Source organism: Rana temporaria, chromosome 1 (assembly GCF_905171775.1).
Source record: "Rana temporaria chromosome 1, aRanTem1.1, whole genome shotgun sequence".
Lineage (NCBI taxonomy): Eukaryota > Metazoa > Chordata > Amphibia > Anura > Ranidae > Rana > Rana temporaria.
Window position 1 is genome coordinate 126,180,151 of NC_053489.1, and position 23,154 is coordinate 126,203,304.

The 23,154-nt window shown below is 42.1% G+C and overlaps 1 protein-coding gene across 4 annotated transcripts in view; it reads left to right on the top strand.

Moving 5' to 3' along the window:
• CAST (calpastatin) overlaps window positions 1–23,154 on the top strand; it is a 182,351-nt gene that overhangs the window by 109,938 nt on the left and 49,259 nt on the right. For all 4 annotated transcript variants that reach the window (XM_040342546.1, XM_040342518.1, XM_040342529.1 and 1 more), the window contains 5 exons: window positions 6,099–6,224; window positions 13,855–13,920; window positions 18,458–18,571; window positions 20,877–20,936; window positions 21,337–21,429. In XM_040342546.1, coding sequence (XP_040198480.1) covers window positions 6,099–6,224; window positions 13,855–13,920; window positions 18,458–18,571; window positions 20,877–20,936; window positions 21,337–21,429 — 459 coding nt within the window. The remainder of the gene's footprint in view (window positions 1–6,098; window positions 6,225–13,854; window positions 13,921–18,457; window positions 18,572–20,876; window positions 20,937–21,336; window positions 21,430–23,154) is intronic.

A 23,154-nucleotide genomic window follows, 5' to 3' on the forward strand; every position in this document is an offset into this window, starting at 1 on the left:
AGGGATTTCCTCTCACTTCCTGTTTTGGCTATGGGACAGGAAGTGATGCGAAATCTCCCAAATGGGACACAGATGGCAAAAAACTAACAGGGGTTATAACCCTCCCTTGCTCTATCCAAAATGGGGAGAGGGGGAGTTTTTTCCTTTTTGTTACACTTTAAGGCCTTGTTTACATGGGCGCTGAATCCCATATACTGTGAACAGGCCTTTTTTTAGCTTATCCAGATGCCAGGTGCTGGAATGTTTTACTTGAGCGTCCCCAAACTCGGTGTGTGTTCAGGGCTGCTCACCCACACCTGAACGCCTGTTACATTCAAATTCAGCACCTGTGTCTGTGCAGCCACAAAGCCCTAATAGACTGCAATGTACTCCCTGCACACAGCACCAGGAGTCTAGACGCACTGAAAAATATAGCCCGTTCATGGTTTACGACCCTCATCCCCCATGTGAACGAGGCCTAAATAAAAATGTTTGTTCTTATTTGTTTGTGATCTCTTCACTGTATTGTGCGACACGGCTGTGCTTATCTGTACTGACATTACCATAGTGTGGAATTCTAGTCCTACATCAACCTCCTTTTTCATGCATGGCTGTCACTTTCATGATGCCGGTGTAGTGTCACATTCCGCTCCCTATCACAGAATGCTCCGGAAGTGACGTTTTGTCGCCGCCATCCTGCTACACCCCACACTCCTGCACAGTAATGATAGAGTGAGAAGGGGGCAAGCGGACATCTTGTTACACCCTCCGGAGTTTTCGATTTCAGTTATTTTCAACACAAAACGGAGCTTATATGCTTAAATACAGTATTTGGAAATCCGACGGACTGTTTAAATGTTAAATTTTAAAAGCAGCAGCAAACCTGCTGACCTTACAAGGTTGCTAATGTGACAGAAAACGTCTTATTTTCACATTTAACATGTAAACAGTCCGTCGGATTTCAAAATACTGTATTTAAGCATATAAGCTCCGTTTTGTGTTGAAAATAACTGTGAAATCTAAAACTCTGATGGGTGTAACAAGATGTCTGCTTGCCCCCTTCACACTCAATCATTACTGTGCAGGAGTGTGGGGGTGTAGCAAGATGGCGGCGACAGAACGTCACTTCCGGAGCAATCTGTGATGGGGAGCAGAATGTGACAAGACACCGGCGTATAGCATACAGATGAAGCAAAAGCTCTGTGCAGTAGTCCGTGACCTATTATATCCTATCCTTTCCTTTATTGTAAGACACCTTTCACACTGAGGCAGTTTTCAGGCATTTTAGCACTAGAATAAAAGCGCCTGTAAAGCGTCTAGAAAAAAAAAACTGCCTCCCATTCATTGCAATGGGTGCTTTCACACCCAGGCGGTGCGCTTGCGGGACGTTAGAAAAAGCCCTGCAAGCAGCATCTTTGAGGAGGTTTGGGAGCGCTCCCAAAACGCCCCTGCCCATTGCAATGAATGGGTAGCACTTCCACCTAAAAAAGCGCTTCGGAAGCCCAGCAACATGGGAGATTTAACCTCTTCTTTGGGGTTAAGTGCCCCACTAGCAACCAAAAAGCTAAAACGAGGGGTGCTTTACCGCTAACGGGCAGCACTTTCAGTGTGAAATCAGCCTAAAAGAAACCTATAGGAACTCAAATGGATTTTTGGACCTCATATAGAGACTGCATGTTCAAAATAATAATATAAAGGGCTGCTTGACCACATCTACCATTGATCTAAGATGTAGGTGGGAGGGTCATTAGGATTGAATTATTTAAAGTATAGTTCAGACCTAAGCATTGTGCTAATGTACTTTTTCCCATAACTTTAGCATCGGGCACTTTGTGTGGTGAGTTCCAGTGCACTTTTTTTGGCATGATGCCCCAATACATAAGGACAGTAGATGCCAACAGACTCGCAGTGTAGCGCACCAAAGTGCAAGGCAGCACATTTAAAAGTATGCAGTAATGCACAATTGAATGGCACAGCATGAATTTGACCTGCTCTGCACTACTGGTCATTTGTGCACTATTAAGGCCTCATGCACACTGGACAATAAAATAATGTTATAAAAACGCCAGTAGCTTTGCAGTGAGTTTTTCAACTTATTTTCAGCTTTTTTTCAACGTTTTTGCAATAGCGGTTTTTAGCATTTATTATCGTTTTTTGGCATTTGTCCGTGTTAGCGGTTTTTAAATTTTTTTTTTATTTTTTTTTAAGAATTATTATTTTTTTCAATCATTTAAAAACGTTAAATGCTGGTGAGCAATGTTTATCGACGTTTATCAGCGTTAGAGCGTTTTTACAGCTGAAAAACGTCTCTCAGAACCCACTAGTTTTGTTTGTTTTTTACTGCCCAAAACTGCTGCTAACGGCCTATGTGTGCATGGACACATAGGATAACATGATGGAGAGTTTATTGACTGTAGAAAAAAACATCTACAGCCAAAAACAGCTGCTGTAAAAACGTCCAAAAACGTCCAGTGTGCATGAGGCCTAATGCATCATTTTTCAACATGAAAAAAACGTTGTTTAAAACGATGTTGCCTAAACACCACTGTTTTTAAAAAATGATCTAGCAAAGCGCGGTGACGTACAACACGTATGACGACACTATAAAGGGGAAGTTCCATTCGCCTTTGGGCTGCTTTAGCTGATTCCGTGTTGGTAAAAGACGATTCGCGATTTTTTTGTCTGTTACAGCGTGATGAATGTGCTTACTCCATTATGAACGGTAGTTTTACCAGAACGAGCGCTCCCGTCTCATAACTTGCTTCTGAGCATGCGCAGGTTTTTTACGTCGTTTTAGCCCACACACGATCATTTTTTTACAACCCGGAAAACGACATTACGTTAAAAAATGTAGCATGTTCGATTTTTTTTTTTTTTGTCGTTTTTCAGAACCTGAAAAATTATCATGATCATTTTAAATTACATTTTTGAAAAACGTTGTTTTTTTCATGCCGAAAAATGTCGTGTGTACGCGGCATAAGACTTGGAAAGAGGCTTCTTAAAATCAATGTCAGTATTTACTTTCATAAGTTTTAGGAAACTTCCAGCTCATTGTCTCAGCTGCTATATTATATGTTTAATATCTTGGCTTTTATTGTTAAAGGAATCAACATGCAATACATACTGAAAAATGCATTTGACTGTACTATGATTTGGCTTGAACTTTTATAAAAAAGGAAAGTTTCAAACAGCATTTTCTGAATGTTTTTTTAACCTTTCCCCTTCTCCCACTGCTAATCTAATCCATCCCCCCCACCCCCCCCCCCCCTCCTCCTACGCTGTATTCTAACACAGTTCTGACACAGTCTGTGGATGGTCAGTAGCAATGTTTACCTGTGACAAGCATGCCTCCTACTACCTGTGCATGTGCTGCAGAACTCCATAGGGACAATCTTTCACTTGGATGCATACAAGTCTTCTGGGGTTCTAGCATGCATAATAGGGAAGCAGGCCCCGTACCTAGCATTTAATGACAGGGCTGCTGATCTCTAAACTCAAGCGATCCCCAGACATATCACTAGTCGGCTCCCAGAACATGAAGTGTCCCATTATTAATAACTTATTTGCAAATCTCTTCAGTAAATCATGTGACATTTATGAGCCACAAATAACCTATTCGTGATTCGAGAATTCCTATGATGTTTGCTAGTTGCTGGTATCTATAGATTGCTGCAGATTAGTGGCGATCAGCAGCAGTGGCACTAAATACCAGGTCCACTTTGGGAGCAGTGTACTGTCTTTGGGATTAGACAAAATTGTGGCAATACCTGGAACATGCACAATAGCGACAGGAAGGAAACCTTGTATCTATGCATATTCAGTAGCGGTAAAGTTTAAATGTATACCAGCACCATCCACAACAGTCATACCCAGCGGGACCATATTCAGAGTTTTCCTAGAAGCAGGTGATTCTGTGTTGTATATTACACCTTCCAATTTCCGGTCCTGTTGGTTCACCAACCCCCTGGCTTTTGCTGCAGGTTTAAAAGACACTGTAATCCCCAGCCTGTTCAGCTCACATCACTAACCCCATGCCTGGCCTTTTCTGCTGGCCAGAAGGACTGCAACTGGAGTCACAGCTTACAGCTCCACGCAGAGGCTCCTTTCATTATTGCACCTTCACACCAGGGTTCACCCTTCCCATGCTCTCACTACTGAAGCTGACCTCCATCCTCCCTTTTCTGCACACCATGCTCTAATCTGACTACTTCCCTGACTCCCACCCTCCTCCTCCTGCTCTAACATGCTTTTACTTTGATTGCCATTACATTGACGACCTCCTCGGCACTCCCCCACTGCACCGACACAATCCTCTGTACTTGCTACAACTGTTCCAATGCTCACTTCTGGACTCTCCTCTATTGCAGAGATGTGCCCTTCTTTACTCAGCCCCTGGCCACACTTGGTCCCACACTTAGTCCTGCCCACTGTTGGGTTGGCAGCACTGACTATGCTGTTGAAACACTCCCACTGTGTGCTGCAGTGTCTGGGAGGGGGAGCATAATGAAGGTTAGGCTCAGTCAGGGGAGTAAAGCAAGATTTTTGTTTACATTATGAGGCTTGCACATTTCATAGTAACTGCTCTCATAAAATTTAATCTGTCATGCAAGTGCCTTTAGTAGTAGAGTGAACCTGAACTCAAGTGAAGATTTGCTATGGAATTTGAAGCATTTAAAGCGGTTGTAAACATCAGACATGAGACATGAACAAAGCATATCCCTCTATAGTGTGCACCAGAGCACTAATATCATTTCTGTCCATTGCCTTGTTTATCTGCTATCAGAGTGAGTCACTTCTGACAAGTTTTCCTGACCCCAAGAGAAAAATTGTGACGGGGGAGGGACCTCCAGCTGATTGATAGCTTCAGCTCTATTCCTGTGTGCTGTGTAAAGGGGGGCATGTCTATTCCCTCCAATCAGCTCTCAGAGCTCCCCTCACTGATGTAACTTTAGCTCTCCGCCCCCTGCTTTTCAGAGCTAAGAGATCCTGTCTAGATTCTGGACTTTGAATAAATGTAGAGGAGCAAAAAATGCTGAATAAACAAGTACAACTTACGTTGGAGGATTTGTTTTATCTCTGTGTATCACCTGAGGCCAGTCACTTCACTGGGTATATGGAAAGATTTACATCCACTTTAAAGATGTTAATTGTGCTCAAGCATTACCCTGAATTGTTTTCCATTTTTCCCTTGAACTGGTCTAGGAAATCGGTATTGTACTTTCTGTGCCTGTAGCTTCATAGTTGTATATCTGCAGTGTGAGGCCAAAGACACTGCTGCATCTGAATGCTAGTCTTGGGAGATTTGGAAAAGTCACTACTGTACTGCTCACTGTTCTTCTTGACACGAGGAAGCAAAGCCCTACCTCTAACAAAATGGCTGCCTCCTCACGCAGTCAGAGAGTCAACACTGGTGACCCTTTCCTTCTACCTGCCTTCCACAGTTTGAGTCCTCTTTCAGGAGCACTTCAGACCACTTGCACATTTCAACAACTATTTTATCAACATCCTTTTTAGCTAGAAACTTTTATAGGATAGCTTGTTATTTTCTTTAAAGCGGATCTCCACTCTAAAGTGGAGTCCCGCTGATCGGAACCCTCCCCCCCTCCGGTGTCACATTTGACACCTTTCAGGGGGGAGGGGGGTGCAGATACCTGTCTACAGACAGGTATCTGCACCCACTTCCGGCCCTACGATACGGGCAAAGGACGGGTTTTTTCCTTCCTTCCCGTCCGTCCCCCCGTTGTATGCTGGGAACACTCGGCTCCCAGCACACAGCGGGAGCCAATCGGCGGGCGCAGCGCGACTCGCGCATGCGCCGTAGGGAACCGGGCAGTGAAGCCGGAGCGCTTCACTTCCTGGTTCCCTCACCGAGGATGGAGGGGGGAGCAGCAGGGTGACGAGCGATCGGCTCGTCATCTGCTGCGATCACCGCTGGACTCCAGGACAGGTAAGTGTCCTTATATTAAAAGTCAGCAGCTGCAGTATTTGTAGCTGCTGGCTTTTAATATATTTTTCCCGTGGCACATCCGCTTTAACCCTTCCTTCATGTCCTTCTCTGCCTTTTATCATTTTTGCATATTCAGCTGTTATACATGTAGCAATTTTGTGTTTCTTATCAGCCAAAGACGACGACAACAACATCATCATCATCCACATCTTCATCAACAGCAGCAAAGCCGAGTCCAGGAAAGGGCCCAACAAAGCAGGATTCAAAGAAAGCAGATGCTGGGAAGCCAAAAGATGCAGTAAGTCAGAATGTTGTGCTTTATCCAACCAACTCAAAACCAGGCTGTGGTATACTCAACAGGAGTAGCATAAAATAAAGTACTTGTATATACAGTATTATTGTAAAGCGGATCTTATCATCCTTTAGTTAATGCTTAAATTTGGATGTGTTGGATTCCTGCTTAAAATAAGGAATTTTTCCCCGATAATCCTATTTGTGTATGTATTTGCATCAATTATATATGAGCTTTAAATTAAACCTTGAGGGATCAGTGCGTCTTCATAGCAACACCTGAGATCACCAGATACCTCTACATCCAAATTGTAAATGGATATATGGAAAGAACCCACACTCTGGACTTTGTCCAAATTCTTTATTCGATAATTACCAAGTACAAAGTACCGGTAACTGCTAACAACATGTTTCGGCGAAAAGCCTTGTTCACAGCATAGCTACCCACATAACCACAGCACATACCCACATATAGAGCTGCACGATTAATCGTCAAGAATCGTTATCGCGATCTTTTTCCCATTGCAATTCTTGACACAGGGTTTGGCGATCTTTGACATGAAAATAATTTTCTCTCTGCACTTTGGTATGCAAAGAATTTTCTGTCTGCTCTCAGCCAAAAGTCAGTCTGGGCAGCCTGCCAAGTTTCAAAAACATTCTTTATCAGTGGAAATTTAAAGGGTCACTAAAGGAAATTTTTTTTTTTAGCTAAATCGCTTCCTTTACCTTACTGCAGTCCTGGTTTCATGTCCTCATTGTTCGTTTTTGCTCTGATGTTGCTGTAATTCTGCTCTTTTCTGGACACTTCCTGGTTGTCTGTTTCCTGATCACCACAGTACTGGTAGATTCTAGTTTCGTTTTCCTAATCATCACATTTGGGTCTGTCCAGCACAGAGGCATAAAATTACATGCAAAAACTAAGCTAGCTGCAAAAACGAAAGTGAAACTAGAGGCACATTATATGATTGATTTTTATCTATTTTTAATCGTTTTTAAAAGGAATCAGTTAACTATTATGTCTCTATACCCTGTAAACAGTCATTTCAGCAAAAACATTGTTTTCCTTTAGTGACCCTTTAAGTGTAAACATTGTACATACATCTGTATGTAAATTAGGGAACGTTTAACCACTTAAACACCAAACCTTTTTCTGACAGCTCTTTTCAAGTTAAAATCATTATTTTTTTGCTAGAAAATTACTTAGAACCCCCAAACATTATATATTTTTTTAGTAGAGACCCTAGAGAATAAAATGGCAGTTGTTGCAATATTTTATGTTGCACTGTATTTGCGCAGCAATCTTTTTAAATGCAATTATTTTGGGAAAAAATTACTTTAATGAATTAAAAAAAAAAGTAGCCAGTAAAGTTAGCCCATTTTTTTTTTTTGTATAAATGTAAAAGATTTTACACCATGAGAATCGTGAGAGAATCGTGATCTTCATTCTAAGCAAAAAAATTGTGATTCTCATTTTGGCCAGAATCGTGCAGCTCTACCCATATAATATATGAGACTAAAACCACTCCCATTCATTAGTCAATGCTATTGGCTATAGATGAGAATCACTATTGTATAGTGACTCTCTGAAGGTAAAAAATGTTTGCATAGATTTAAAATGCATTTATACAATGACACAATAAACATGATAAAACAATGATGATGGTTATCATACATGAATTCTGTGATTTAAAAATCTGAATAAAAACCATTAAACTATTTGTGGGTCAAAACTAAGCTTTCAGGAAAGAACGGATTCTGAAAATTAGGGCATGTGAATATAGATGAGAAAATTGCGCATCCAACCTATTGGATGTAGTTATTAATGTAAAAATACATCAACATCATATCTAAAATTCATACCAGTTGGCATTCTCATTTTTAAGTTACAAATCCATCAAACTTCTCTCTAATAAATTGCCCCCTGCATTTGATAAACCCTTATCGTTCTGATATGAAGCTCCATGAAAGTGTTCGCCCACCCCATGTCCTGTGAGATCTAATTGTGCAGACTTCACAAAGTACACTCTATTGCATAAACTATGTTGGAGGAACCACAGTTTATGTAGTCCCCCAGAAAAAACTCCTTCCTTGTAGCACAAGATTGTACTGTCTTTGTTTTTGTACCATTTTCGTTTTTTCGTTTTATTTTTTATTTTATTTGTACGTTTGTGGCAGAAACGATGTGTTGGTGCCACAGGCATATGATCCATTGGCACTTAACCATGTCCTCTCCACACCTTTTGGACAAAAACCTGGGTGATAACATTCCTCCCAAAGTTTTAGCCCGACGGATGGAAAATCTATACCCTCTCTTTAGGAACGGAGAAAGATCACAATCCCTGGATACGATAGGTAGATGTTTTATAATGATATTCAGGAGATTTTATGAAAAAATAAGTAAAGTGGTATCAAAAGTAAGAATATCTTGGCTGTCAGATTTGCTTTTTTTTTATGGGATTTGTGTTTTAATAACATGGATCCCTATTTGCAGCTGTGGCTATTGCTCTATTAACATCCCTGGAGTTATATTTGCATGCTACTAATCGAGAGGCTATTGTATCGCGCTCCTGGACAAAGCTTCTTTTAGTGGAACTGAGCATCAGACTGGGGAAGAAAGGGGATTTAAGTGACTTTGAATGTGGCATGGTTGTTGGTGCCAGACGGACTGGTCTGAGTATTTCAAAAACTGCAGATCTACTGAGATTTTTTCACACCGCCATCTCTAGGGTTACATAGAATGGTCCGAAAAGAGAAAATATCCAGTGAGCGTTCGTTGTGTGGACAAAAATGTCTTGTTGATGTGAAATGTCAGCGGAGAATAAGCAGACTGGTTCAAGATGATAGGCAACAGTAATTTAAATAATCACTCAATACAATACCATCACTGAATGTGCAACACATCGAACCTTGAAGCAGATGGGCTACAGAAGCAGAAGACCACCACACCTGTCAGCCAAGAACAGGAAACTGAGGCTACAATTCACACAGGCCTACCAAAATTGGAAAATAGAAAATTGGAAAACCGTTGCCTGGTATAATGAGTCTCGATTTCAGCTGCAACATTCAGATGGTAGGGTCAGAATTTGGCGTAAACAACATGAAAGCATGGATCCATCCTGCATTGTATCAATGGTTCAGGTTGTTGGTAATGATGTGGGGGATATTTTCTTGGCAGATTTTGGGCCCCTTAGTACCAATTATGCATCGTTTAAATGCCACGGTCTACCTGAGTATTGTTGCTGACCATTTTCATCCCTTTATGACTAAAGTGTACCCGTCTTCTGATGGCTCCTTCCAGCTGGATAATGCACCATGTTACAAAGCTCAAATCATCTCATCACTGGTTTCTTGAACATGACAATTAGCTAGATTCAGAAAGACTTAGGCTGGCGTATCAGTAGATACGCCAGCCTAAGTCTGAATCTGCGCCAACGCTAATTTTAAGCGTATTCTGGTAACCAGATACGCTTAAAGTAGGCTCGGATACGAGCGGCGTAAGTGTCTTACATTGTCGTATCCTAAAGTGTAATTTTTAGGCTGACCGCTAGGTGGTGCTTCCATTGCGGTCGGCGTAGAATATGTAAATCACTAGATACGCCTATTCACGAACGTACGCCCGGCCGACGCAGTAAAGATACACTGTTTACGTAACGCATTATCAGGCCTAAAGTTATTCCATCAAATAGCTGGAATAGTAATGTTAAGTATGGCCGTCGTTCCCGTGTCGAAATTCGAAAATTTTACGTCGTTTGCGTAAGTCGTCCGTGAATAGGGATTTACTTCCACGTCGAAACCAATAGGACCGTGCGGCGTACTTAGCCGCAATGCACACTGGGATATGTAAACGGACGGCGCATGCGCCGTTCCAAAAAAACGTCAATCACGTCAGGTCAACCCAAATTAACATAAAACACGACCCCTCAGCCTATTTTGAATTAGGCGCGCTTACGCCCGCCGCATTTGCGCTACGCCGCCGTAACTTAGCAGGCAAGTACTTTGTGAATCATGTACTTGCCTCGCTAACTTACGGCGGCGTAGTGTAAACACGATACACTACGCCGCCGCAAAGTTAGGGCGGGCTTTCTGAATCCACCTAAATGAGTTTAATGTACTCCAATGGCCTCCACAGTCAGCAGATCTCAAACCAAGAGACCTCCCTTTGGATGTGGTGGAACGGAAGATTTGCATCATGGATGTGCAGACGGAAAAAATCTGCAGCAACTGTGTGATGCTATCATGTCAATATGGACCAAAATCTCTGAGGAATGTTTCCAACACCTTGTTGAATCTTTCCAATGAAGAATTGAGGCAGTTCTGAAGACAAAAGTGGTTCAAGCTTATTCTAGCAAGGTGTACCTAATAATGTGGTCTGTGTGTGCATGAGATATTATATAATATATATTATAATCCCACAGTATCTCGCAAAGGTGAGTACACCCCTCACATTTTTGTAAATTATGTTGTTTTATCTTTTCATGTGACAACACTGAAGAAATTACTCGTTGCTTCAATGTAAAGTAGTGAGTGTACAGCTTGTATAACAGTGTAAGTTTGCTGTCCCCCAAAATAAATCAACACAGAGTCATTAATGTCTAACCCACTGGCTACAAAAGTGAGTACACCCCTAAATGAAAATGTCCAAATTGGGCCCAATTCGCCATTTTCCCTCCCTGGTGTCATGTGACTCGTTGGTGTTACAAGGTCTCAGGTGTAAATGGGGAGAAGGTGTGTTAAATTTGGTGTTATCACTCTCACTCTCTCATACTGGTCACTGGAAGTTCAACATGGCACCTCATGTCAAAGAACTCTATGAGGATCTGAAAAAAAAGTTGCTTTACATAAAGATGGCCTAGGCTATAAGAAGATTGCTAAGACCCTGAAACTGAGCTTCAGCACGGTGGCCAAGACCATACAGTGGTTTAATAGGAGAACTTTCACTCAGAACAGGCCTCGCCATGGTCCACCAAAGAATTGGAGTGCACGTGCTTAGCGTTAGGGAAGTAGACGTATGATTGCTGCCAGCATTGCTGCAGAGGTTGAAGGGGTGGGGGGTCAGCCTGTCGGTGCTCAGACCATATGCCGCACACTGCATCAAATTGGTCTACATGGTTGTCCTCCCTGAAGGACGCCTCTTCCAAAGATGATGCACAAGAAAGCCTGCAAACAGTCTGCTGAAGACAAGCAGATTAAGGATATGGATTACTGGAGCCATGTCCTGTGGTCTGATGAGACCAAGATAAACTTATTTGGTTCAGATGATGTCAAGTGTGTGTGGCAGAAACCAGGTGAGGAGTACAAAGACAATTGTGTCTTGCCTACAGTCAAGCATGGTGGTGGCAGTGTCCTGGTCTGGGGCTGCATTAGTGCTGCCGGCACTGGGGAGCTACAGTTCAGTTCACTGAGGGAACCATGAATGCCAACATGTACTGTGACATACTGAAGCAGAGCATGATCCCCTCCCTTCGAAGACTGGGCCGCAGGGCAGTATTCCAACACAACGACCCCAAACACACCTCCAAGACGACCACTGCCTTGCTAAAGAAGCTGAGGGTAAATGTGATGGCTTGGCCAAGCATGTCTCCAGACCTAAACCCTATTTAGCATCTGAGAGGTATCCTCAAACAGAAGGTGGAGGAGTGCAAGGTCTCTAACATCCACCGGCTCCATGATGTTGTCATGGAGGAGTGCCCTAACCCTTGGGCATGAACTCCATGCCCAAGGGTTAGGGCAGTGCTGGAAAATAATGATGGCCACACAAAATATTTACACTTTGGGCCCAATTAGGGTAAATGTTATTGTAATTTTCAACAGTATTGTACAGTATCATGTTACAGCACATATTATCATACAGTAGAACCCGATTACATTTCCGAACAAACTCAGAATCATGTAGTTAAACCATGTACAAGCAAATATGTCCAATGTTGCACAACAAACAACAAAAACCAGTTGCAAGAATTCTAAACAATTCCTAGGTCTCTCCTGTTGTCTGTCTTGGTTTTACAAGAATACATCCTAGTGTACCAGCAGTCTTCCATATTTATTTCTAGTGATAACGTATCTTTTTTTCATCTATCACACCACCACGTCTCCCGATCATTCTTAATCCAGCCCGCCCACACCTTCTCAAACTTCTTAGGACACCCTCTAGCCGTATAGGTTAACTTGTACATTGGTAGCGCATTATTCACCTGTTTCACCCAGCTTTGTATAGATGGAGGTGACGGATTCCGCCTTTTAAGGGCCAATGGCTTCTTGGCATAACAAAACCGTATTCTTAACAGGGTTTTCTGCGAGGTGGATATTTCTTCTTCCTCCAGGTCTCCCAAGAGACATCTGGCCAGAGAGTATATATTTGTGAGTTCCAGGGTATTCCCCCAAAAATGTCAATATTTCCTTCCAGAAGCTCTCCACCCGGAAACACTGCCAAACCATATGGAAAAAGTCACCCTCCGCTACATGACAGCGAGGGCATTCCGATGATTCCCGTCTACCCATTTTATGTAGTCGCTTGGGGGTATAGTATATTCTATGAAGGTAATTGAACTGTAGCAGTTTGTCTCTGGTCGAGATCGAGGGTACCAGTGTATCTTGGGCCTCAGACCAGGACTCCTCTGTAAGGGACGGTATGTCAGCCTGCCACTGCGCAGTCACCCTCTCCATTCTGGGGGAGGAAGATGTCCGCAGCGTAAAATAAAAATCAACTTTGAATGATCCTCATCAACTATAAATGTTTTCATACTGGAAGGGGAGAGTAGCATTTTATTAATGCTCGCAAACTTCTTCTTAGGGATATAGAGGAGGCCTAAAGGTGGTTTAGCTCACGCCTGTAGACTTTCCTGCAACCGCAGCTTTAGAGGAGACAAGTTATTAAGTACCTAAGTACTGATTAGCAGCTGGATATCGACCCCCAGATAGCGAAATTTAGAGACCACCTTCAATGGGACCTCAGGACATATTCAGGAGCAAAAGGAAAGATCATGTATTTATTCCAGTTCACTTTGAATCCTGAGTAATTTCCAAATTCTAAGATTCTGTCCAGTGCAGTGGTCAATGAGCCCTCCATCTCGGCCAGATACAGATACAGAAGCATGTCATCACCGTAGAGGGATGTTTTTTCCCCCAGCTCATTGACATTACAACCCCTGACATCCCTATTCGCTCTCAGTAGAGCCGCCAGCGGCTCTATAGCCGGGGCAAACGGCAAGGGCGACAGTGGGCACCCCTGCCACATGCCCCTAGCTATGTGAAACAGGTCCTCAATGGTGTTATTAAATTTGGACATTTTCACTTAGAGGTGTACTCACTTTTGTTGCCAACGGGTTAGACATTAATGGCTGTGTGGTGTTGTTGTTTTGAGGGACAGCAAATTTACACTGTTATTTGTACAAGCTATACACTCACTACTTTACATTGTAGCAAAGTGTCATTTCTTCAGTGTTGTCACATGAAAAGATACAATAAAATATTTACATGAATGTGAGGGATGTACTCACTTTTGTGAGATACTGTGTATGTACAGTATATAGATATACTGTATATTGTGCATGAAAACCGTTGTTCTAGAATAGTCAGTGTCTCTGTATTTTGTATTGACAGTTGTAATCTTTTGACACTTGTCCCTTGCTTTTCCTCAGGTCTCATCTGTTGCTGGCAAAGCAGCTGCCACTACAGTAGCTTCATCTAGCAAACCTAAAGGCGAGGTAATATACAGTAATTGTTTTATGGAGGTGCCATCTCCTACTAACAATCCATGATTTAACATAACCTTGAAAATAAAATGTTGTTGAAAATTATCATTCCTTAGTTGGATTTAAATCAAAGGAAAATTTTCCCTTGTTAATTTTCAGTTTCTGCTCTAGAAAGCCAATTCTTGCCAAGTGAGAACTGTTAGAATAAAATGACCCTGAGGCCCCGTACACACGACAGAGTTTCTCGGCAGAATTCACAGAGAAACTCGGTCAAAACCCGGATTCTGCCGAGAAACTCTGTCGTCTGTACAGTTTTGGCTCGATGGAGCCGCCGAGGAGCTCGACGAGAAAATAGAGAACATGTTCTCTATTTTCTCGTTGTTCTATGGGAGAAGGCGGCCCGCCGAGCTCCTCGGCGGCTTCATCCCAAAACTCGACGTGCCAAGCACGTCGAGTTCCTCGGCCGTGTGTACGGGGCCTGAGGCTTTTGGTTTAGTTGCTTTCAGTTTTAGACTCTCTCTTACACACACTCTTCTGATACTGATAGGTGATGCCAACATTCAGCATATCTCGACATAGCTGCTATATCTCTGTTCAGTTTGGCCCCTAAGTGTGTAAATCTTTGTACTGGCTCCCTGAATCTCAATGGAGAAAGTGCTTAAAGCAGAGTTCCACACAATTTTCTAAGTATAGCTCCATCGAATTGTCTTGTTGTATACATTATGAAATGGAACTTTTTTTTTTTTTTTTTTTAAGAGGATGTTCCTGTGTTTTATTTTCTCCTTGTTTCCGGTATCGGACCCCTGTGGGTATGTGCGGCTATTTTTGCCTGTGTTTTTGTCCTGTGTGCCGCACTGTCTCCTGGGAGCTCTGTGTCATTGTTCCCAAGAGTCAGACCAGAGGCCCGCTGTGAATTCTCGCAAGATTTTGTTTTGTTGCCATCACAACGGGGCTGGAACTTCCGACGCCGCCACCCATTGTGTTGGCAACGTGGAAGTTTAATGCGCTTCCACCGTCAACACTGAGCATGTGCGGGAATGAGCGGTGAATGCTGGGAGCTCAGCATTCACTGCATCCAGGAAATAAATGCTTGTGGGCTTCACAAGCCCACAAGCAAGATGGAACCGGCCAGCATCAATTAATACAACTACAATTTTAATGCCAAACCAGGGGGAGATAATTCAGCTAACAAGTGAGTGTAATATTGTACCTATAAAAGTGTCATAATTGCTGGGGAAAAAAAATGTGCTTTAAAGCACAAGTCAGTTATTAATTTCACTAAATTGGTCAGAAGCTGATGGCACCTACAGTGCCTTGCGAAAGTATTCGGCCCCCTTGAACTTTGCAACCTTTTGCCACATTTCAGGCTTCAAACTTAAAGATATAAAACTGTAATTTTTTTTGAAGAATTAACAAGTGGGACACAATCATGAAGTGGAACAAAATTTATTGGATATTTCAAACTTTTTTTAACAAATAAAAAACTGAAAAATTGGGCGTGCAAAATTATTCAGCCCCCTTAAGTTAATACTTTGTAGCGCCACCTTTTGCTGCGATTACAGCTGTAAGTCGCTTGGGGTATGTCTCTATTAGTTTTGCACATCGAGAGACTGAAATTTTTGCCCATTCCTCCTTGCAAAACCGCTCGAGCTCAGTGAGGTTGGATGGAGAGCGTTTGTGAACAGCAGTTTTCAGTTCTTTCCACAGATTCTCGATTGGATTCAGGTCTGGACTTTGACTTGGCCATTCTAACACCTGGATATGTTTATTTGTGAACCATTCCATTGTAGATTTTGCTTTATGTTTTGGATCATTGTCTTGTTGGAAGACAAATCTCCGTCCCAGTCTCAGGTCTTTTGCAGACTCCATCAGGTTTTCTTCCAGAATGGTCCTGTATTTGGCTCCATCCATCTTCCCATCAATTTTACCCATCTTCCCTGTCCCTGCTGAAGAAAAGCAGGCCCAAACCATGATGCTGCCACCACCATGTTTGACAGTGGGGATGGTGTTTTCAGGGTGATGAGCTGTGTTGCTTTTACGCAAAACATAACGTTTTGCATTGTTGCCAAAAAGTTAGATTTTGGTTTCATCTGACCAGAGCACCTTCTTCCCCATGTTTGGTGCGTCTCCCAGGTGGCTTGTGGCAAACTTTAAACAACACTTTTTATGGATATCTTTAAGAATTGGCTTTCTTCTTGCCACTCTTCCATAAAGGCCAGATTTGTGCAGTATACGACTGATTGTTGTCCTATGGACAGAGTCTCCCACCTCAGCTGTAGATCTCTGCAGTTCATCCAGAGTGATCATGGGCCTCTTGGCTGCATCTCTGATCAGTCTTCTCCTTGTATGAGCTGAAAGTTTAGAGGGACGGCCAGGTCTTCGTAGATTTGCAGTGGTCTGATACTCCTTCCATTTCAATATTATCGCTTGCACAGTGCTCCTTGGGATGTTTAAAGCTTGGGAAATCTTTTTGTATCCAAATCCGGCTTTAAACTTCTCCACAACAGTATCTCGGACCTGCCTGGTGTGTTCCTTGTTCTTCATGATGCTCTCTGCGCTTTAAACGGACCTCTGAGACTATCACAGTGCAGGTGCATTTCTACGGAGACTTGATTACACACAGGTGGATTCTATTTATCATCATTAGTCATTTAGGTCAACATTGGATCATTCAGAGATCCTCACTGAACTTCTGGAGAGAGTTTGCTGCACTGAAAGTAAAGGGGCTGAATAATTTTGCACGCCCAATTTTTCAGTTTTTTATTTGTTAAAAAAGTTTGAAAAATCCAATAAATTTCGTTCCACTTCATGATTGTGTCCCACTTGTTGTTGATTCTTCAAAAAAAATTAGTTTTATATCTTTATGTTTGAAGCCTGAAATGTGGCAAAAGGTCGCAAAGTTCAAGGGGGCCGAATACTTTCGCAAGGCACTGTATGTTTTACAGGGCTATTCATATAATGCCCCTATTTATATAAATTTATGAAAATAATTCTATATGAGCTTTAGATTAAACTTTGAAGGACAAGTAGTGGGTAGCACTCTCGCCTAGCAGCAAAAAGGGTCGCTGGTTCGATTCCCAACCACGACAATACCTGCCTGGAGTTTGCATGTTCTCCCTGTGCCTAAGTGGGTTTCCTCCGGGTACTCGGTTTCCTTCCACACTCCCAAGACATGCTGGTAGGTTAATTGGCTTCTGTCTAAATTGGCCCTAGTATATGAATGTGAGTTAGGGACCTTAGATTGTAGGCTCCTTGAGGGTAGGGACCGATGTGAATGTACAATGTATATGTAAAGCGCTGTGTAAATTGATGGCGCTATAGAAGCACCTTAAATAATAATATTATTATTATTATTATTATTATTATTATTATTATTATTATTATTATTATTATTAAGTACACCTTCATAGCAACACCTAAGACCCACCATCCCCAGAAACCTCTTCGTCCAATTTGTAAGTGGAGCCCCATTTAATTTTTTTTTAAATAAATGTTACACTGCCAGCCTAACCAGGACTTGTGCAGTGCCTCTGTCCTTCTTCTCCTCTAACAGTCTTTGAAATGCTGTGCATTGACCTGCTATGGCCTTTGAAAGTAATATTGCTGTACCAAAGTGAGACCAGAGGTGGAAATTTCTCTATGACTAGGATCAAATGATGCACTGGATTCCAAAGGCCATTGTGAATGTCAGCAGGGAGAATTATCCATGGCGAGTGGTGCTTCATTAGCCGGACGGGAGGAAGACAGACCTGAACTCGGAACCCCCTCCCCCCCAATCGCTCCAGCCCGCACCGTGCACCATTCCCCCACACCCCCCTGTTGCCAGCTCACTCACCCTGGACTGATATGCTTTCCCTCTGTTTCCTCCGTGTCCAAGCTTTGTTGGCCGGGCTTCCCATGCGTCTCCTCGACATCACGGTGGCATCTCCTTCCTCCTCTTTCCTCTGCATTTCCTTTCAGTCAATTCGGAAACAAGTCTCACAACCCACTTCCTGATTGGCCGGGAGGAGAATCAGTGTAACAATAGTGAATATTCATTGGCTATTGTCACACGAGTGAGTTGGGGTTGGGGTGCAGTGCTCTGCGCCCTGAGCCCACCCATTTTTTTCCAAGCCTATTGGAGCCTCTGGCTCTAATCACATGCTTTAAAAATAAATAAATAATAATAATTGGAATCCATCTGTCTGGCGCCCTGCATGTAGATTAGGTGGCCGAATGCATGGCTAGGGGGGTGGTGCCCCTGCGCCCCAATGAACTGGCTGCCACTGTACTATATACTTCAATGTGCCCAAAATAGGGGTATGTAGTTTTAACTTGGTATAAAGTTGAACTTCTCCTATAAATCTAACCAGCTACACTGAAGTAAATAAAGTGCAATAAAAAAAAAAAAAGGACACAACTATAATACATTTCAATAAAGTATTACCGCAATGCACCAAACTGCAGCTTTTTCCACCACGATCAAAAGATTATGCATCAAAACAGTCTTTCTATAGTAGTCAAATTCCTCTGTATTTTATATTGACACTTGACCCTTGCTTTTCCTCAGGTCTCGTCATCTGTTGCTGGCAAGGCAGCTATTGCTACAGTTGGTGCTGCAGCAGTAGGCGCAGCTGCAGTAGGTGCCGCTACAGTAGCTTCATCTAGCAAACCTAAAGATGAGGTAATGTACAGAAATAATTTTCTGCAAAACGTAGAGGAATTACATTTTTTATCATGGATCAATAAGTTGTAACTCTTCTTTATTAATATCATACAGATGTGCTGAGGTGCCAGCATCTACTAAGAATCTATGATTTAATATAACCTTTAAGTGGATCACAGTTTGGTGAAATTAATTATTATTCCTTTTGTGCTAAGTTGGATTTTGATCAAAGGATAATGTTCCCTCATTAATTTTTGGTTCTGCTCTAGTAAGCCAATTATTACCAAGTGGGAACAGTTAGAATAAAAGTGTCCTCAATGCTTTTGGTTTAGTTGCTTTCAGATCTGGAATATTTCTGACACAACATCCTTCTAATAGGTGGTGCCAACAAGGTATTAGTTTATGCATTCCCCATATCTTGGCATAGCTGCTATTATCAGTCTCCTCTGGAATAATCTATGTTCAGTTCACCTCCCATGTGTGTTTGATCTTTGTACTGTCTCTACCCATCTTTAAAGACAAAGGGCCAGATTCACGTACAGTGGCGTATCTTTGAGCGAGCGTAGCGCATCTCATATGCGCCCAGCCGACGTAACATAGAGAGGCAAGACCAGTATTCACAAAGCACTTGCTCCCTAAGTTACAGCGGCGTAGCGTAAATGGGCCGGCGTAAGCCCGCCTAATTCAAATTAGGAAGGTAGTGGGCGTGTTGTATTAAAATTAACTGTGACCCCATGTAAATGAATGGCCGAACGAAGGGCGCATGCTCAGAATCACGTCGCATATACTCCCTAAGATACAACGGCTCAATGCGTACGACGTGAACGTAACCTACGCCCAGCCCCATTCACTTACGTAAACGACGACGGCTGTTCCGACGTCCATACCCCCTAACATGACTTACCCCTGCTTTAGGTGGGATAACTTTACGCCGTACGTACGCCTTACGTAAACGGCGTAGCTTACTGCGACGGGCGCAAGTACGTTAGTGAATCGGCGTATCTAGGTCATTTACATATTCGACGCGTAAATCAATGGAAGCGCCCCTAGCGGTCAGCGTAAATATGCACCCAAGATACGACGGCGTAGGAGACTTGCGTCGGTCGGATCAAGCCAAAATTCAGGCGTATCTTGTTTCAAGAATAAGGCGCATAGAATACGATGGCGCGCCCTAGAACTTACGCGGCGTATCAGAAGATACATCGGCGTAAGTCGTATGTGAATCTGGGCCCAAGTGTGTCTGTCAGAATCCAATGGCACGTACGTTTCCAAGTCCTCTTCTGGTGGGATAGAATAGTAGCCATGTAACACTGTTTGAAAAGTATAGAAAGGGTCTTTACAGATATGTGTATGCCCTATGGAAACCTATGTGTTTGTTTGTTTTTTTGTTTTTTATAGCATTTATTTTTGTTTAGATTAAATTGCATTGTATAATAACAATAAAAGGTTAAAGTGAATTTACAGTCACTACTTTTTTTTTTTTGTTTGATGGTAAAAGGCATGGGTTAATATCCCTGTCAGTTTATTGTTTGCTGTCTGTGCCTCATTGGGGAGATGTACCTTTACTCCCTGTCCCAGGAAATCTATACAAAGGGATGAGAACACCTCCCATGGACATTTGTCACCAGAGCAGGTGTTTCCATTTGAAGACCCACCTTTGCCTCTTGTTCTGGTGACAACTCAAATTTTGGATTTCACTTAATTTTCTGTTTTTTTGATATGTGAGGAATAGATGGGGTGAATCTTTTTGGTAGTGACACCAGTAACAATAAAGACTTGACATGGGTTCTTATCCTTTCCTACTCTATCCAGAGTGTGAACAGTGCTTTAATGAAACGGAATGGACTGAACCAATTGCATTTCACGTATGTGGCATATCCCACTATAAGCTAGTGATTTGCAGTCGTTTGAACAGAATGAAAGGACGCTAGGAATGAAATGAACAATACACTGTGATGCAGTTCTTTTAAGCTCTAAAGAGTTGAATTTATGTTCATCCAACAATTGTCACTGTATCCTCTACGTCCATGTTGTGTTTCATGTAATAGTTGTAATCCAGACAGCAGTCACTTTGACATATCTGTGAGCAACTAAAATAGACAAAAAGCTGTTATGGCAGGAAAAAGCAACACTGTCCTATAACTATTCTGTATTCAATATTTATCTGACAGTTGTAGGCAAATGCATTATTGACATTGCGCAATGGATATTCATTTAAGGGTGAAAAGCTGACTCCCTATCTCTGGATCCTGTTAGTGCTGATCCCCTTTTATTTTGCAGTGTTATTTTTTATTTTATCTTTATTGTCTTTATTTTATTACAGGTTAAAGAAGAAAAGAAAGTGAGCGTGGACAAAATTTCTGCTGCTACTACTCCAAGCAAGGTGGGGCCAAATCTAGTAACTTGGGATTTAGGAGCAATCTGTTACATTGCATACCTTAGACAGATGCTAGTGTTGGTGATATTTTAGCAGGGTAAAATTGCCAAACCATTGCTTAATATTCAAAAATCAACTTAAAATACCACTATATATCTGAGCAGACTTTCATGGGAGCATTGCCAGAATGTACCCAGAAAAATCTGTGACAAAAGTATACCTGTATTTTTGTATATAAAGCAATCCTCAAGAGAGCAAAGCAGTGATACAGTTATTTACTTAAATGTAAAGAAAAATGGTGCATATTAACCTTTTGTACATTTTAGTTTAGGGGTATTTAGTTTATTACGCCTGTTGTCTTTATGCTCTTGTTTCTAATTATCATGCCTGTGTCTCTGATTTGTAGGAAAAGGATGATGCTTTAGATCTGTTAATTGATTCTTTGGGAGGACCAGAAAGTGTTCCAGAGTCTCCAAAATTTACTGGACCAGAGATCGTCGTAAGTAGATATTTGAATGTGTTTTTTTTTTTGTTTTTTTTTAAATCAAGCTTGTAAGGTCAGAAATAAACGGTGTATAGTATAATAGTATGTATATACATGTAACAGTACTGGTCAAGAGTTTTAGGCAGGTGTAATGATGCTGCATAGTAATAACGCTGGGTGAAGAACAGCCAAACTCTGCTACTAAGGTGAGGTTGTGGAAGACATTTTCATGTCACAGGCCATACACCATGGTAAGACTGAGCACAGCAACAAGACGCATGGTAGTTATACTGCATCAGCAAGGTCTCTCCCAGGCAAAGATTTCAAAGCAGACTGGAGTTTCAAGCTGTGCTGTTCAAGCTCTTTTGAAGAAGCACAAAGAAATGGGCAACGTTAAGGACTGTAGGTGAAGTGGTCGGCCAAGGAAACCATGCAGCAGTTGAAAGACACATCGTGCTTACTTCCCTTCAACATCAGAGGATGTCCAGCAGTGCCATCAGCACAGAGCTGGTGGAAAGCTTGGGCTCAGGTACACAGATCTACTGTGTGGAGAAGTCTGGCCAGAAGCCATGAGTGGAGGTTTGGTCAGGATTAATGGTGTCCTCAATGCTGAGAAATACAGGAAGATATTTCATCATAATGCCATACGATCAGGGAGGCATGCAATTTTTTTTTTTTTTTCAAATTTCTTCTGCAGCAGGAAAACGACTCCAAGCATACATCCAATGTCATTAGGAACTATCTTTAGTGTTAAGAAGTACAAGGAGTCTTGGAAGTGATCGTTTGGCCCCCACAGAGCCATGATCTAATAATCGTTGAGTCTTTCTGGGATTATATGAAGAGACCAAAGGATTTGAGGCAGCCTACATCCATAGAAGATCTGTGGTTAGTTCTCCCAAGATGTTTGGAACAACCTACCTGCTGAGTTTCTTCAAACACTGTGTGCGAGTGTACCTAGAAGAATTGATGCTGTTTTGAAGGCCAAGGGTGGTCACACCAAATAAGGGTTTGATTTGGTTTTTTTTTTTAATGATCATTTACTTTCCATTTTTTTTAATTGGTGAAAATTTAATAATTTTTCTGAAAGCATTCTTATGTTACAGCAATTTCCCTCACCTGCCTAAAACTTTTGCACAGTAGTGTATATCATATAAATTGGCAAAAGTGTGCCGGTTTCAGAAAAGGCAAGGTTAAGGATTCTGCAAAAAATCCCCCCCCAAAAAAGTGTTGAGGGTCTGAGAGTGGGAGGAGCATGTGGTTCTGACAATGGGAAGAGTATGTACAGGAGTGCAATGGGTATGGCATCAGATATTATTTACAGGAGAGGAGTGTTGAGTATTGTAGGGGGCATTATCTATAGGAGCAGGTAAAAAAAGGTATAATATGGGGTATTGTGTAGTGCAGAGGGTATCACAGCAGGCAATATGTGCAGGAGAAGTGTGCAAAGGGTTTGAGAGCATGTGCATGACCGGATTGGGGAGGGCATTATAGTGGGCTGTAGGTAAAGGAAAGGAGTGTGGAGGGTCTTGCATGAAGGCAGCATGTGCAAGAGGAGCATGTTCAATGTTGGGCAGACTGTACGGAGGTGTGAATAAGGTATGACCGTGGCACACACAATAATCCTATATCTGAACCGGCTCAGTGTATGGGCAGCTTATAAGTGAGGAAATTCAAATGCTCTGCGCTGAGTATTTCTTTATCGTTACATCACGGGACACAGAGCGGCATTCATTACTATAT